Genomic DNA, 14,193 nt, shown 5'->3' on the forward strand with positions numbered 1-14,193 from the left:
ATTGTGAGGTTTTGTATTAGTGTTCATAAAAATAGATATACCGGCCTCCAGACACATTTTTTCCTCTAAATGAGCCCTCCGAGTCAAAATAATTGCCCAGGCCTGCCCTAGAGTGGGGGTTTGAGGGTGATTGGTTGTCTGTGTATCTGTATTGGCCCTGCGATGAGGTGGCGACTTACCCTGCCCTCTGTTCAAGTGCAGCTGTGTTAGGCTCGAGTCCCCTGCGACTCATAAAGGGATGAACAGGAAAAAATGGATGGATGGATGGACTGTGAGTGTGAATAATTATGTGCAGTCTTTGATTGGCTGGTGACCAGTGCCGGGTGTAGACTGCCTTTTACCCTAAATCGCCTAGGATAGGCTACAGCTTTTTCATGACTCTGCTAAGCAATAGACAATTGATGGATTTCTAAGTTACTATGACTTGGTGCATTTTTTTAGCCAGCGGAATATTGAAAGGGCAGCACATTTATTGTGTGCTCTTGTTTTTACAATTGCTCATTTACTATCTCCTCTGAGTTGATTGCTTCAAGCCTAACCAAGTGTTGAAAATTTAGTCAAGCGAGTGTTAAAAAAACAACAAAAAAGTTCAACAATAGTGGGAGGACAATGTCATTACAATACTGCTGATGATACAACAGTGGTGCATCAAAATTACATAACAAAACATTTATTATGCAGAAACAGCGATTGTATAAAGTATATATGGTGGCCCGGTGACGTGCGATCAGGTGAGGCAAGTGATGTAAAGGTTGCATCAGTCATTTTAGATGACAACAATCAATTTATTTGATTGTGCTTGGTTTCTCAAAGCCACTTGCATTCATACAGAGGTCAGCGAGCACAAACTTAGCAAGAGCAGACATCGATCTCACCTTTTTGGCTTCCCACAGTTGCTTGGGGAGGGGCCTACTGACACCGGGGAGACTCTCGTCGTTTGGTAGCGTTGGAAAGGAAAACACTGTAGAGATGGTTTCATGCTTTATTTTACACCTTGTGGTGACACACTAACACAATATTCTCAGGAAACATGACTCACCATCTCCAGACCCATCCACCTGTGTCTCATTTATACAAGCTCCATGCCAGCCTGCACAAGAGAAAAACATATATAAAAATAAACAAAAATAGTTACTAATCATTTTACTTTTCATAGAAATTGTGTACTGTATGCGTTTGTTCACTTCCTGTGCTCGATTTGCAACATAAGTTAAACAAATAAATACACAATTATTATGAATAAATACTAAGTTATCATGAATAAATAGTTAAGTTGTGCTTCACATAATGAGATGTTTCAATATAGTTCAAAATGTAAATCAAGATTTTTTCTTTATACTTCGTAAATACTTTGAGTGTAAACAGTTTCTTAATCTGACTCATAAACAACATAAGCAATCAACTTAAAAAAAGCAGCAACAACAAAGCATAGGAGTGTTAACAAGTACAAACCCTGTTTCCATATGAGTTGGGAAATTGTGTTGGATGTAAATATAAACGGAATACAATGATTTGGAAATCCGTTTCAACCCATATTCAATTGAATGCACTACAAAGACAAGATATTTGATGTTCAAACTCATAAACTTTATTTTTTTTGCAAATAACAATGAACTTAAAATTTCATGGCTGCAACACGTGCCAAAGTAGTTGGGAAAGGGCATGTTCACCACTGTGTTACATCAGCTTTTCTTTTAACAACACTCAATAAATGTTTGGGAACTGAGGATACTAATTGTTGAAGCTTTGAAAATGGAATTCTTTTCCATTCTTGTTTTATAATAGGGTTGTCCCGATCCGATATTTGGATCGGATCAGCCGCCGATATTTGCCAAAAAATGCGTATTGTCAAGGCATGGGAAAATGCCGATCCAGATCCAATTTAAAAAAAACCTCCGGTCCGTTTTTTCCAACGCACCGATTTAAATAATACATTCCACTATTCTGCTGCTCCCTAAACTCTGTTACGCATTTTCCAGCACACCTTCAAAACATCCAAAGGTCTGTGTTCTAACCGTTCAGACGGCCGTGTGAATTAAAAGTTACGGTAAAAATGTCAGCTGTGTGGGATTATTTTACCCTACAAAACGAAAAACATGAAGAGGTGGAGTGCAAAACATGCCACAATAAAGTCAAGCGTGGTGGTAAAGTTGTAAGACATTTTAATGACTCTTGCGAGTAAGAGGCTTTTTAGCACTCATCATAGATGAAGACAGGAGCAGGCTGACACCTGAGCATCTTGAAGTGCTCGTCTTTGTTAGAAAGAATCTCCCCATTCTGCTTGGACTTCAATTGTTTGCCCCCCCCCTGACTGGGGCAAACAATTGAAGGGAGAGTGTAGATATATATACACATTTTTATTTTTTTAAGTTTACACTTGTTCAAGAGCAAGTATTGATGCTGAGTTATATACATTTTATCCCACTCAGGTTGTTTGTGTGTTTTGCTTTTTTTAATAATGTTTACAGCATTATTTGCACTTTATACTGTTCACTTTTTTACTGTTTAATGATGCCATTTCTGTTTGTCTTGTATAATTTTGGATATTTTGTGTTCATCCTTGAATACCAACTATTGTGTATTATTCAAACTCACCTAATTCAGCTGGCTAGTTGTTATCAAGAGTACTAAAATCCTTTTCAGCATGAATCTGACAACCAAGTAGGCTAAATAACTTTAAACTTTAATATATGCTCGGATAGGCCAGTATCGGATCGGAAGTGCAAAAAACAATATCGGTATCGGATCGGAAGTGCAAAAACCTGGATCGGGACATCCCTATTTTATGTAGAGTTTCAGTCTCCGCTGTCGTATTTTACGCTTCATAATGTGCCACACATTTTTTGATGGGAGACAGGTCTGGAATGCAGGCGGGCCAGGAAAGTACCCGCACTCTTTTTTTTACAAAGCCACACTGAATGTGGCTTGGCATTGTCTTGCTGAAATAAGCAGGGGCGTCCATGAAAAAGACGGCGCTTAGATGGCAGCATATGTTGTTCCAAAACCTGTATTTACCTTTCAGAATTAAAGGTACCTTCACAGATGTGTAAGTTACCCATGCCTTGGGCACTAATGCACTCCCATACCATCACAGATGCTGGCTTTTGAACTTTGCCTCGTTAACAGTCTGGATGGTTCGCTTTCACTTTGGTCCGGATGACACAATGTCAAATATTTCCAAAAACAATTTGAAATGTGGACTCGTCAGACCACAGAACACTTTTCTACTTTGCATCAGTCCATCTTAGATGATCCCGGGCCCAGAGAAGCCGGCAGCATTTCTAGATGTTGTTGATAAATGGATTTTTCTTTGCATAGTAGAGCTTTAACTTGCACTTACAGATGTAGCAACAAACTCTTTTTAGTGAAAGTGGTTTTCTGAAGTGTTCCTGAGCCCATGTGGTGATATCCTTTAGAGATTGATGTCGGTTTTTGATACAGTGCCGTCTGAGGGATCGAAGGTCACGGTCATCCAACGTTGGTTAGAGGCCATGCCGCTTACGTGGAGTGATTTCTCCAGATTCTCTGAACCTTTTGATGATATTATGGACCGTAGCTGTTGAAATCCCAAAATTTCTTGCAATTGCACTTTGAGAAACGTTGTTTTTAAACTGTTTGACTATTTGCTCACGCAGTTGTGGGCAAAGGAGTGTACCTCGCCCCATCCTTTCTTGTGAAAGACTGAGCATTTTTTGGGAAGCTGTTTTTATACCCAATCATGGCACCCACCTGTTCCCAATTACCCTGCACACCTGTGGGATGTTCCAAATAAGTGTTTGATGAGCATTCCTCAACTTTATCAGTATTTATTGCCACCTTTCCTAACTTTTTTGTTACATGTTGCTGGAATCAAATTCTAAAGTTAATGAATATTTGCAAAAAAATAAATGTTTATCAGTTTGAACATCAAATATGTTGTCTTTGTAGCATATTCAACAGAATATGGTTTGAAAACTATTTGCAAATCATTGTATTCAGTTTATTATTACATCTAACACAATTTCCCAACTCATTTAGAAAAAGGGTTTGTAATAAGTACGGCCAGCTGTTTGTATTACTGTACCCATACATGAAAGCATGGGAGACAGGTCTGTTTTACAATCTACAGCAGTCACAATATGTACTATAAAGTAGGATCAACTGAATTGAGATAAGCATAGTATGGATGGCATCAACAATGTCCCATGCAGTAGCTGTTACAATATCCAGAGTAAGGATTTACAGATAAAAATGCATTTACATTAAAACACAACAGAAAAGGACATGAAGAAAGCATTTACTGTAGTGCTCCAAGTGTGTGTCTGTGTAAAACTAAACTGCACTGCTGCACTCACCATTGCGCTGAGGGGGACCTCGGCCCATCTGCCTGTTCACGCTGAAGGGGTCCTGTGGGTTCATAGCACTTGTATGAAGAGCAGAGTCTGAGTTGGTTCTGTGTAGGAGGAAGAGGACAAATGTTTAATATGTTGTAGCACCTTGGACAGAGGCAGATGTCATCCCAGGGCCATAAATTCACTGAGTCATTATGCTTTCGCCGCATTATTCTACATTGTCATGCAACATTAACTGAATCCTAGGAGATCCAATTAGAAAAATATGGACAAAACAACAGGGCTCTGCAGCACCTTTTCATAATCTAGCTAGTACAAAAATAGTGCAACACAAGAAACAATTCTGTGAAAAATCCAACTATAAAAAACACGGTCTTTCCACCGTAATCCTGAAAATTGTTCCAAAAAGATAAGATCTTCAGGTAAAAACTGAAATACACATAACTTAATTGAGTTTTCACAATAATTTACTAATAATTATTTTGTAATGTCAATTGCGAAAACAATATTTCACAAAGGTGAGTATAGTGGCAATGTTTTTTGTTGAAAATGTCTCTCCCTTCCCCTCCTCTCTGTCATCACAAATTAGAGTCATCAACTAAAGGTAAAAGTGATGTTAATTATTATTTTATCCATTTAATTCATTATTTGTTTGTATTTCACATGGTTTTCTTCATGTAAACTAAATTATTTTCAATAAAATGTGGTTTATATTATTATATTTTGGCTCTCTGGAACAGATTTACAATATTTCTTATGCGAAATAAAGATGACCTTTTGGAATGGATTTCAAACAAAAAAACAATGTACTGCTGTACAACTTTCACAAATCACCCAGGGTAATAATTGTATGGACAACAAACAGCACATAAAAGGATGTGAACAGAATGAGAGTAGCGAAATGTGAATCATCAGTCTGGTTGCTTGGTAGTGGAGGAGCTCAACTCCTGAAGCTGGGTTAGTCAGAAAGAAACGATTGATTAATGTCTCAGATACCAACCTGCATGGATGAGCGGGGAAACATTTGGGAATAAAAATATTGAATAAATCACCAGAATAAATATTAGTTGAAACTTGGCTACCTTTCAGTGCTAAAGAGGAAAAATAATTATTGTGATGTTACAAATAAGAAATCATAATAGAGCAAATAGAAAGTTGGATATGTGACGTAAACTACATGAGCAAGGGATAAAGAAGTTAACAGACGAGGGTAAAGAGAGGAGAGGGGTCAAGGGTCACCTGTTGAGTTGTGATATCAATCTAAACCCTGGTCGTTTTTCCTCACTCCATGGAGGCTGATCCCTTCAAAAGAAAAAAATGTAATAAGGAGTTAAAAAATAAGTTTTTAAATTATATTGTGTATGCTCTCTGAGGCAAAAAGGCCTTAAACAATGTTGGAAGTCTTTAAAAACAGTAGATAACTAAACAGTGACAAAACAGGGATTTTTTTTTGATCCCCTATTGATTTTGTGTGTTTACCCACTTACAATGACTATAAGTCCAAACCTTTTATGGTAGGTTTCTTTTACCACATAGTGACAGAATATCAACAGTGAAGTGAGGGGATTTGTATTCATACAGCACTTGTTCTTTAGAGACTCAAAGCACTTTACATAGTGCTGGTGTCCGCAACCTAAAATGTTGACAGAGCAATATTTGACCAAAAATACAAAAACAAACATGTCTGGAGCAGCAAAAAAATAAAAGCCATATATTACATACAGATAGTGTGTCATGAGATATAAATTGAATTAATAGGACTTAAAGGAAACGAAATGAGCTCAAAAAGAGCTACATATGAGGCATAATGATACAATATGTACATATAGCTACACTAAATAGCATGTTAGCATCGATTAGCTTGCAGTCATGCAGTGACCAAATATGTCTGATTAGCACTCCACACAAGTCAATAACGTCAACAAAACTCACCGTTGTGCAGGAATGCACTACGTTAAAAGTTAGATGGACAAAATGAGACAGAAAAAGAAATGGCATAAAACACGTCTTAGAAAGTCGGAGAAAGTTGTACATGTAAACAAACTGGGGTGAGTTCAAGGACCGCCAAAATTAGTAGGACAAAAGGGCTCCCGCCAAATACTCAAATCAGTGAAGCATATTTAATAAAAACAGAGTGCTTTATAACATTTAGGGAGGTTTGTGTCATGTTTGTCCTCCTACAGAAACTATATTAAAACAAAAAATATTTGTATTTTTATTTTTTTCCCCACATCTTTTTACATTTTTCATACATTTTTGAAAAAGCTCCACTAGGGCGGCGCTAAAGAGCCGCGTGTTGCCAACCCCCGACATAGTGTAACCCATTATCTATACATCTTTTAAGCTATATTTATACCAGTGTGGGTGGCACTGGGAGCAAGTGTCTTGCCCAAAGACACGGTGACAGATGGTGGAAGCTGGAAGTGAACCTGGTACCCTAAAGTTGCTGGCATTACTGCTCTATCAAATGAGCCACACTGCCCCCTAAAATATATGTTGAATATCAACATCAATATCCCAGAAAATAAAATAGTTATAAATTATATTGTATTTACAATTGAGTATTGAAATTGGGTGAAGTTGATTTCAGACCAACCAGCAATAATTCTGGCCTCCATAGACCATGAATAACACAAATTAGTCGTACTAAAATTTATGTTGAATATCAACATCAAAATCGCAGAAAATAAAATAGTTATAAATGATATTGTATTTGATTTTGAGTATTGAAATTGGGTGAAGTTGATTTCAGACCAACCAGCAATAATTCTGACCTCCATAGACCACGAATAACACTAATTAGTCAGACACTTATATGAAATATTCCTAACTTCAAAAACAGTCTCCAGTGTTTCTTTCCATCCATCCATCCCATCCATTTCCTACCGCTTATTCCCTTTGGGGTTGCGGGGGGCGCTGGTGCCTATCTCAGCTACAATCGGGCGGAAGGCGGAGTACACCCTGGACAAGTCGCCACCTAATCGCAGGGCCAACACAGATAGACAGACAACATTCACACTCACATTCATACACTAGGGCCAATTTAGTGTTGCCAATCTTTGGAAGTGGGAGGAAGCCGGTGTACCCGGAGGGTAGGACATGCAAACTCCATACAGAAAGATCGCGAGCCCGGGATTGAACCCTGACTAACGCAGGACCTTCGTATTGTGAGGCAGACGCACTAACTCTACTGCCACCGTAAAGCCGTTTCCATACATAAATTAAAAAAATAATATAATAACTATTTACACAGTGGCCGTAATTGTCGAATGCATTCACATCGGTATCATACTTTATTAGAGGACAGCATTTCCACTGCCTACCTACAAAACTCACTGTCGAAATACAAATAACTCAACGTTACCACCTTATGACAACACTCATACTACATGTCATTTGTTGAAAACAAATTGGATATCTATGCAATGTCCTAGTCTGCGCTTAAACCTTTTAAAAAGTTTTCAGATTAAACCTAGCATGTATTTCAACCAGAAATGGGACATTGCAGGGCATCAGGCTGGAAAAGCTTCTCGCAGTCGAGCACATGGTAGTTGGGCCAAGCCTCAACAAGTCACACAGGACCATCACTGGAGATTGCTCTAAGACTGCAAGGGAAGCTCAGCTTCCCCTAAAATGTAAAACAATACTTAAGTAGTCAAATATTTACTTGTGTGTTTACATTTTAATGAATAAGTATACGTTCAACTTTTGTTGAGACTTTGTTCTCATTAATTCTCGTAGCCTCACAGTGCATGAAACAGTGTTGAAGCAGAGCGTCGATTAACTTCAATGGGGGGGCATAAAGTGGGCTGTTCCACTACAGCCAAACTAGACAGTAATTACAGTAGATAAATACTTTGTCCCACCCATCGGACATTCAGTGTCTCTGGTAGCTTATGGAAAAATGGCTTGGCCTTGGCTGGGCTGGACACTGAGGTTCCGCATGATAAGCCTCCGCATGATGATTGGGTGATCTATGTGAGGCTAAGTCTCTTTCTTATTGAAAGCAAAATGAGCAAATCAGGGATCTTTAATAGCATTTTTCAAGCTTTATTCAGTTGTTTTCAGTTGATATGGAGTATTTCACAATCTTTTAAGTCAATGGTTCTCAAATGGGGGTACGTGTACCCCTGGGTTACTTGAAGGTATGCCAAGGGGTACGTGCGATTTTTAAAAAATATTATAAAAATAGCAACAATTCAAAAATCCTTTATGAATATATTTATTGAATAATACTTCAACAAAATATGAATGTAAGTTCATAAACTGTGAAAAGAAATGCAACAATGCAATATTCAGTGTTGACAGCTAGATTTTTTGTGGACATGTTCCATAAATATTGATGTTAAAGATTTCTTTTTTTTGTGAAGAAATGTTTAGAATAAAGTTCACGAATCCAGATTGATCTCTATTAATATCCTCAAAGAGGGCACTTTAAGTTGATGATTACTTCTATGTGTAGAAGTCATTTATAATTGAATCACTTGTTTATTTTTCAACGAGTTTTTAGTTATTTTTATATCTTTTTTTTTCAAATAGTTTAAGAAATACCACTACAAATGAGCAATACAATTTAATACATCAGAAACTGATGACAGTGCTGTGTTTTACAAACCCTGTTTCCATATGAGTTGGGATATTGTGTTAGATGAAAATATAAACGAATACAATGATTTGAAAATTCTTTTCAACACATATTCAATTGAATGCACTACAAAAACAAGATATTTGATATTCAAACTCATAAACTTTATTTTTTTTTGCAAATATTAATTAACTTCGAATTTCATGGCTGCAACACATGCCAAAGTAGATTGGAAAGGACATGTTCACCACTGTGTTACATCACCTTTTCTCTTAACAACACTCAATAAACGTTTGGGAATAAGGAAAGTAATTGTTGAAGCTTTGAAAGTGGAATTCTTTCCCATTCTTGTTTTATGTAGAGCTTCAGTCGTTCAACAGTCCGGGGTCTCCGCTGTCGTATTTTACGCTTCATAATGCGCCACACATTTTCGATGTGAGACAGGTCTGGACTGCAAGCGGGCCAGGAAAGTACCCGCACTCTTTTACGACGAAGCCACGCTGTTGTAACACGTGGCTTGGCATTGTCTTGCTGAAATAAGCAGGGGTGTCCATGATAACGTTGCTTGGATGGCAGCATATGTTGCTTCAAAACCTGTATGGACTTTTCAGCAATAATGGTGCCTTCACAGATGTGTAAGTTACCCTAGGCACTGATACACCCCCACACCATGACAGATGCTGGCTTCTGAACTTTGTGCCTATAACAATCCGAATGGTTATTTTCGTCTTTGTTCTGGAGGACACCACGTCCTCTGTTTCCAAATATAATTTGACATGTGGACTCGTCAGACCACAGGACACTTTTCCACTTTGCATCAGTCCATCTTAGATGAGCTCGGGCCCAGGGTTTCAGGGTATTGTTGATAAATGAGTTTGGCTTTGCATAGTAGATTTTTAACTTGCACTTACAGATGTAGCAACCAATTTTAGTTACTGACAGTGGTTTTATGAAGTGTTCCTGAGCCCATGTGGTGATATCCTTTACACACAGATGTCGGGTTTTTGATGCAGTACCGCCTGAGGGTTCAAAAGTCTGTAATATCATTGCTTATGTGCAGCAATTTCTCCAGATTCTCTAGACTTTTTGATGGATTTACGGACCGTAGATGGCAAAATCCCTAAATTCCTTGCAATAACTCGTTGAGAAATGTTGTTCTAAAACTGTTCGACAATTTGCTTACAAAGTGGTGACCCTTACCCCATCCTTGTTTGTGAATTACTTAGCATTTCATGGAAGCTGCTTTTATACCCAATCATGGCACCCACCTGTTCCCAATTAGCCTGCACACCTGTGGGATGTACCATATAAGTGTTTGATGAGCATTCCTCAACTTTATTAGTATTTATTGCCACCTTTCCCAACTTCTTTGTCACGTATTGCTGGCATCAAATTCTAAAGTTTTAACATCAAATATTTTGTCTTTGTAGCATATTCAACTGAATATGGGTTGAAAATGATTTGCAAATCATTGTATTCCGTTTATATTTACATCTAACACAATTTCCCAACTCATATGGAAACGGGGTTTGAACTTCTTTATCTCTTTTTTTCAACCAAAAATGCTTTGCTCGGATTAGGGGGTATTTGAATTAAAAAAATGTTCACGGGGTATATCACTGAAAAAAGGTTGAGAACCACTGCTCTAAGTGACATTTTCTTTGTAAGATCTAGCAAGTTCATATCTTTAATTTGGTATTGGAGAATATACTCATGTTTAGAGAGTAGCTAAATATGAACTACTTTAAAGACCAGTAGCCACCACTTCCACACATGGATCCCACCACCCAGAAGGGCTAACAAGAAACATGCTTTATAAAGTCTGGGTTGCTAAATAGTTTAAAATATGTCAGTCAATGGCCCATAGTGAAAAACCAGTGGTACCTCGGGAGACAAGTTAAATTGTTCCAGCGACACAACTTATACTGCTAAAATCATCCAACCATCCATTTCTACCGCTTTTAAAATATGTCTTACAAAATAGCATTAACCATTGAAATCAATTGAAATTGGTTTAATCTTTGCTTGGTCCAAAAAAAACATCACTATTCTAACATGTAAATAGCCTTTTAAAAAAGCCATTAGGATAAGAAATACTGAATTTCCTTGAATTGCCGCCGGGGCGCTAATTAATTTAAAGGGGAACATTATCACAATTTCAAAAGGGTTAAAAAAAATAAAAATCAGTTCCCAGTGGCTTGTTTTATTTTTCGAAGTTTTTTTCAAAATTTTACACCTCCCGAAATATCCCTAAAAAAGCTTTAAAGTTCTTGATTTTCGCTATTTGCGATTTGACTGTCCATTTCCCTGTAACGTCATACAGTGCTGCCAATACAAACAACATGGCGGTTACCACAGCAAGATATAGCGACATTAGCTCGGATTCAGACTCGGATTTCAGCGGCTTAAGCGATTCAACAGATTACGCATGTATTGAAACAGATGGTCGGAGTATGGAGGCAGATAGCGAAAACGAAATTGAAGGAGAAATTGAAGCTATTGAGCGAATAGCTATTGATGCTATTCGGCCATAGCGTGGGTGTACCTAATGAAGTGGCCCATAGCATGGCTGCCTTATTAGCATCGCCGGTAAAATGTGCAGACCAAACGATCAGGACTTTCGTATCTTGTGACACTGGAGCAACTTAAATCCGTCGATTGGTAAGTGTTTGTTTCGCATTAAATGTGGGTATCCAGTTTCAAATGTACATACAGCTAGCGTAAATAGCATGTTAGCATCGATTAGCATAGCATGTTAGCATCGATTAGCTGGCAGTCATGCCGTGACCAAATATGTCTGATTAGCACATAAGTCAACAACATCAACAAAAGTCACCTTTGTGATTTCGTTGACTTAATCGTTGCAAATGCATCTGCAGGTCATCCATACATCTCTGTGCCATGTCTGTCTTAGCATCGCCGGTCAAATGTGAAGACAGCCTGGTAAAATCAATGGGGGTCTGGCGGCAGATTTTTTGCCAGTGGTGCAACTTGAATCCCTCCCTGTTAGTGTTGTTACACCCTCTGACAACACACCGACGAGGCATGATGTCTCCAAGGTTCCAAAAAATAGTCGAAAAAACAGAAAATAACAGAGCTGAGACCCGGTGTTTGTAATGTGAAAATGATTATGGCGGGTGTGTAACCTCGGTGACGTCACGTTCTGACGTCATCGCTAAAAGACCGATAAACAGAAAGGCGTTTAATTTGCCAAAATTCACCCATTTAGAGTTCGGAAATCGGTTAAAAAAAATACATGGTCTTTTTTCTGCAACATCAAGGTATATATTGACGCTTGCATAGGTTTGGTGATAATGTTCCCCTTTAAAACCTCTTCTCACTCCTGTGCTTACCAAAGGCATGCGGTAAAAGTAAGCATGCGCTAATTATTTTTAAACCTCTTCTCACTCTGACACTTACCAAAGGTATGCAGTAAAAATTTGAGCGTGATGTAAGCTTGGACCTTAAATCCTACTGAATAGCTCTTAATGTTCTTCCCTTAATGCGATTTCAAATTACCGGTATTGAAATCAGCCTCCTCCATTTTGAAAATGATGACAGGGAAGTGTCACTCGTGACGTCACGAATTTGACCAGGCGGTAATAATAAGCATGCGCTAATTATTTTGGGAAGCGAGTTTGACTCGGCAGTATGTCAAAACAGGCGCATACTACATGCCCTGCGGAAATTCAAGGAAATACGGTATGAACAATATAATAGAATGAACCACAAACTACAGTAGATTTCTGAAGTAATATAATAATCTCAGGCCTCCATCAGTCGTAACGACTATGGATACTGCGCCAGTCCAAAGGTCAAGTTTAAACTCAGCGACAACGCCTGCTGTGGCTGATGAGTCCGATGTGGGAGAGGCAAACACGGCCGGATTTACTGCAGATGTAGCTGGAAGGCGCAACTGCAAGAGTGCTTGTCTTCCGCTTGGTTCTTATTTCATAAGCTGTGACATGGATCTTTTCTTCACCAGTCTTCAGCTGTTTGTAAAGGACACTACGCCATTTGCTGCGGTCAGCCGCTACATCTTCCCAATGTTCAGTGTTTATGTCCAGGGTTTTCATGTCCCGTTTGCAGACATCTTTGAAGCACAGTGTCGGCCGGCCAACAGATCTCTTGCCAGAGGCAAGTTCACCATACAGGATGTCCTTTGGGATACATCCATCCTCCATACGGCACACGTGGCTGAGCCAACGCAGCCTGCGTTGTCTGAGCAGCGTGAACATGGTAGGAAGACCAGCGCGTTGGAGGACCTGGGCATTCGTCACCTTGTCACTCCAATGGATGCCGAGGATGCGGTGAAGGCAGCGCATGTGGAAGGTGTTTAATATACGCTCCTGTTTGGAGTATGTTGTCCATGTTTCGCTGCCGTAGAGAAGAGTGCTGACAATGCAGGCATTGTACACTGCCATCTTGGTAGGAGTTGTCAACTTCCGGTTCTCCCAGACACGGGTTGCGAGGCGCCCTAGGGTTGTGGCAGCTTTGCACATACGTTTGTTGATCTCACCATCAAGGGACAGATTTTCACTGATGGTAGATCCCAGGTAAGTGAATTGGTGTAGGATTTCAAGTTAGTACTTCCATTTGCCATGGAAGTATTTTATTACAAAAGGTGCAATGTGCTTGTGATGGCTGGTGGAGTTTCCACTTCCAGAGTCAGCACATTGGTCTTGTTTAGGCTGATGGTAAGTCCAAAGTCTTTGCAGACCTGGGAGAATCTGTCCATAAGGCACTGGAGTTCTTTTTCAGTGTGCGAAATGACGGCAATATCATCAGCAAAGAGTATGTCCTGGATGATTGCCTCACGGACTTTGGTTCTTGCTTTAAGACGGGCTAGGTTAAAAAGTCGGCCGTCAGATCTTGTACGTAGACATACCCCTTCTGTTGCAGTCCCAAAAGCATGTTTGATGAGCAGGGCAAAGAAGATGCCGAAAAGGGTAGGAGCAAGGACGCAACCTAAATATGCACTACTTGAAAGACCAGTAGCCACCACTTCCACACATGGATCCCACCACCCGCAAGGGTAACAAGAGACATGCTTTGTAAAGTCTGGGTTGCTGAATAGATTGATATCTGTCAGTCAATGGCCCATAGTGAAATAACAATGGTACCTCGGGAGACAACTTAAATTGGTCCAGCGACACAACTTATAATGCTAAAAGCATCCATCCATCCATTTCCTACCGCTCGTGAAATATGTCTTTCAAAATAACATTATCCATTGAAATCAGTTTAATTTTTGCTTGGTCCACCAAAACATCACTA

At 39.1% G+C, this 14,193-nt stretch overlaps 1 protein-coding gene across 5 annotated transcripts in view; it reads right to left on the bottom strand.

The window, feature by feature from the left end:
* Positions 1–14,193, bottom strand: part of crtc3 (CREB regulated transcription coactivator 3) — a 127,337-nt gene that overhangs the window by 53,400 nt on the left and 59,744 nt on the right. For all 5 annotated transcript variants that reach the window (XM_061887465.1, XM_061887466.1, XM_061887467.1 and 2 more), the window contains exons 5-8: positions 5,571–5,633; positions 4,335–4,432; positions 1,040–1,090; positions 876–961 (exon numbers count right to left, since the gene is read on the bottom strand). In XM_061887465.1, coding sequence (XP_061743449.1) covers positions 876–961; positions 1,040–1,090; positions 4,335–4,432; positions 5,571–5,633 — 298 coding nt within the window. The remainder of the gene's footprint in view (positions 1–875; positions 962–1,039; positions 1,091–4,334; positions 4,433–5,570; positions 5,634–14,193) is intronic.

This window comes from Nerophis ophidion, linkage group LG25 (assembly GCF_033978795.1).
Source record: "Nerophis ophidion isolate RoL-2023_Sa linkage group LG25, RoL_Noph_v1.0, whole genome shotgun sequence".
In the NCBI taxonomy this organism is placed as follows: domain Eukaryota; kingdom Metazoa; phylum Chordata; class Actinopteri; order Syngnathiformes; family Syngnathidae; genus Nerophis; species Nerophis ophidion.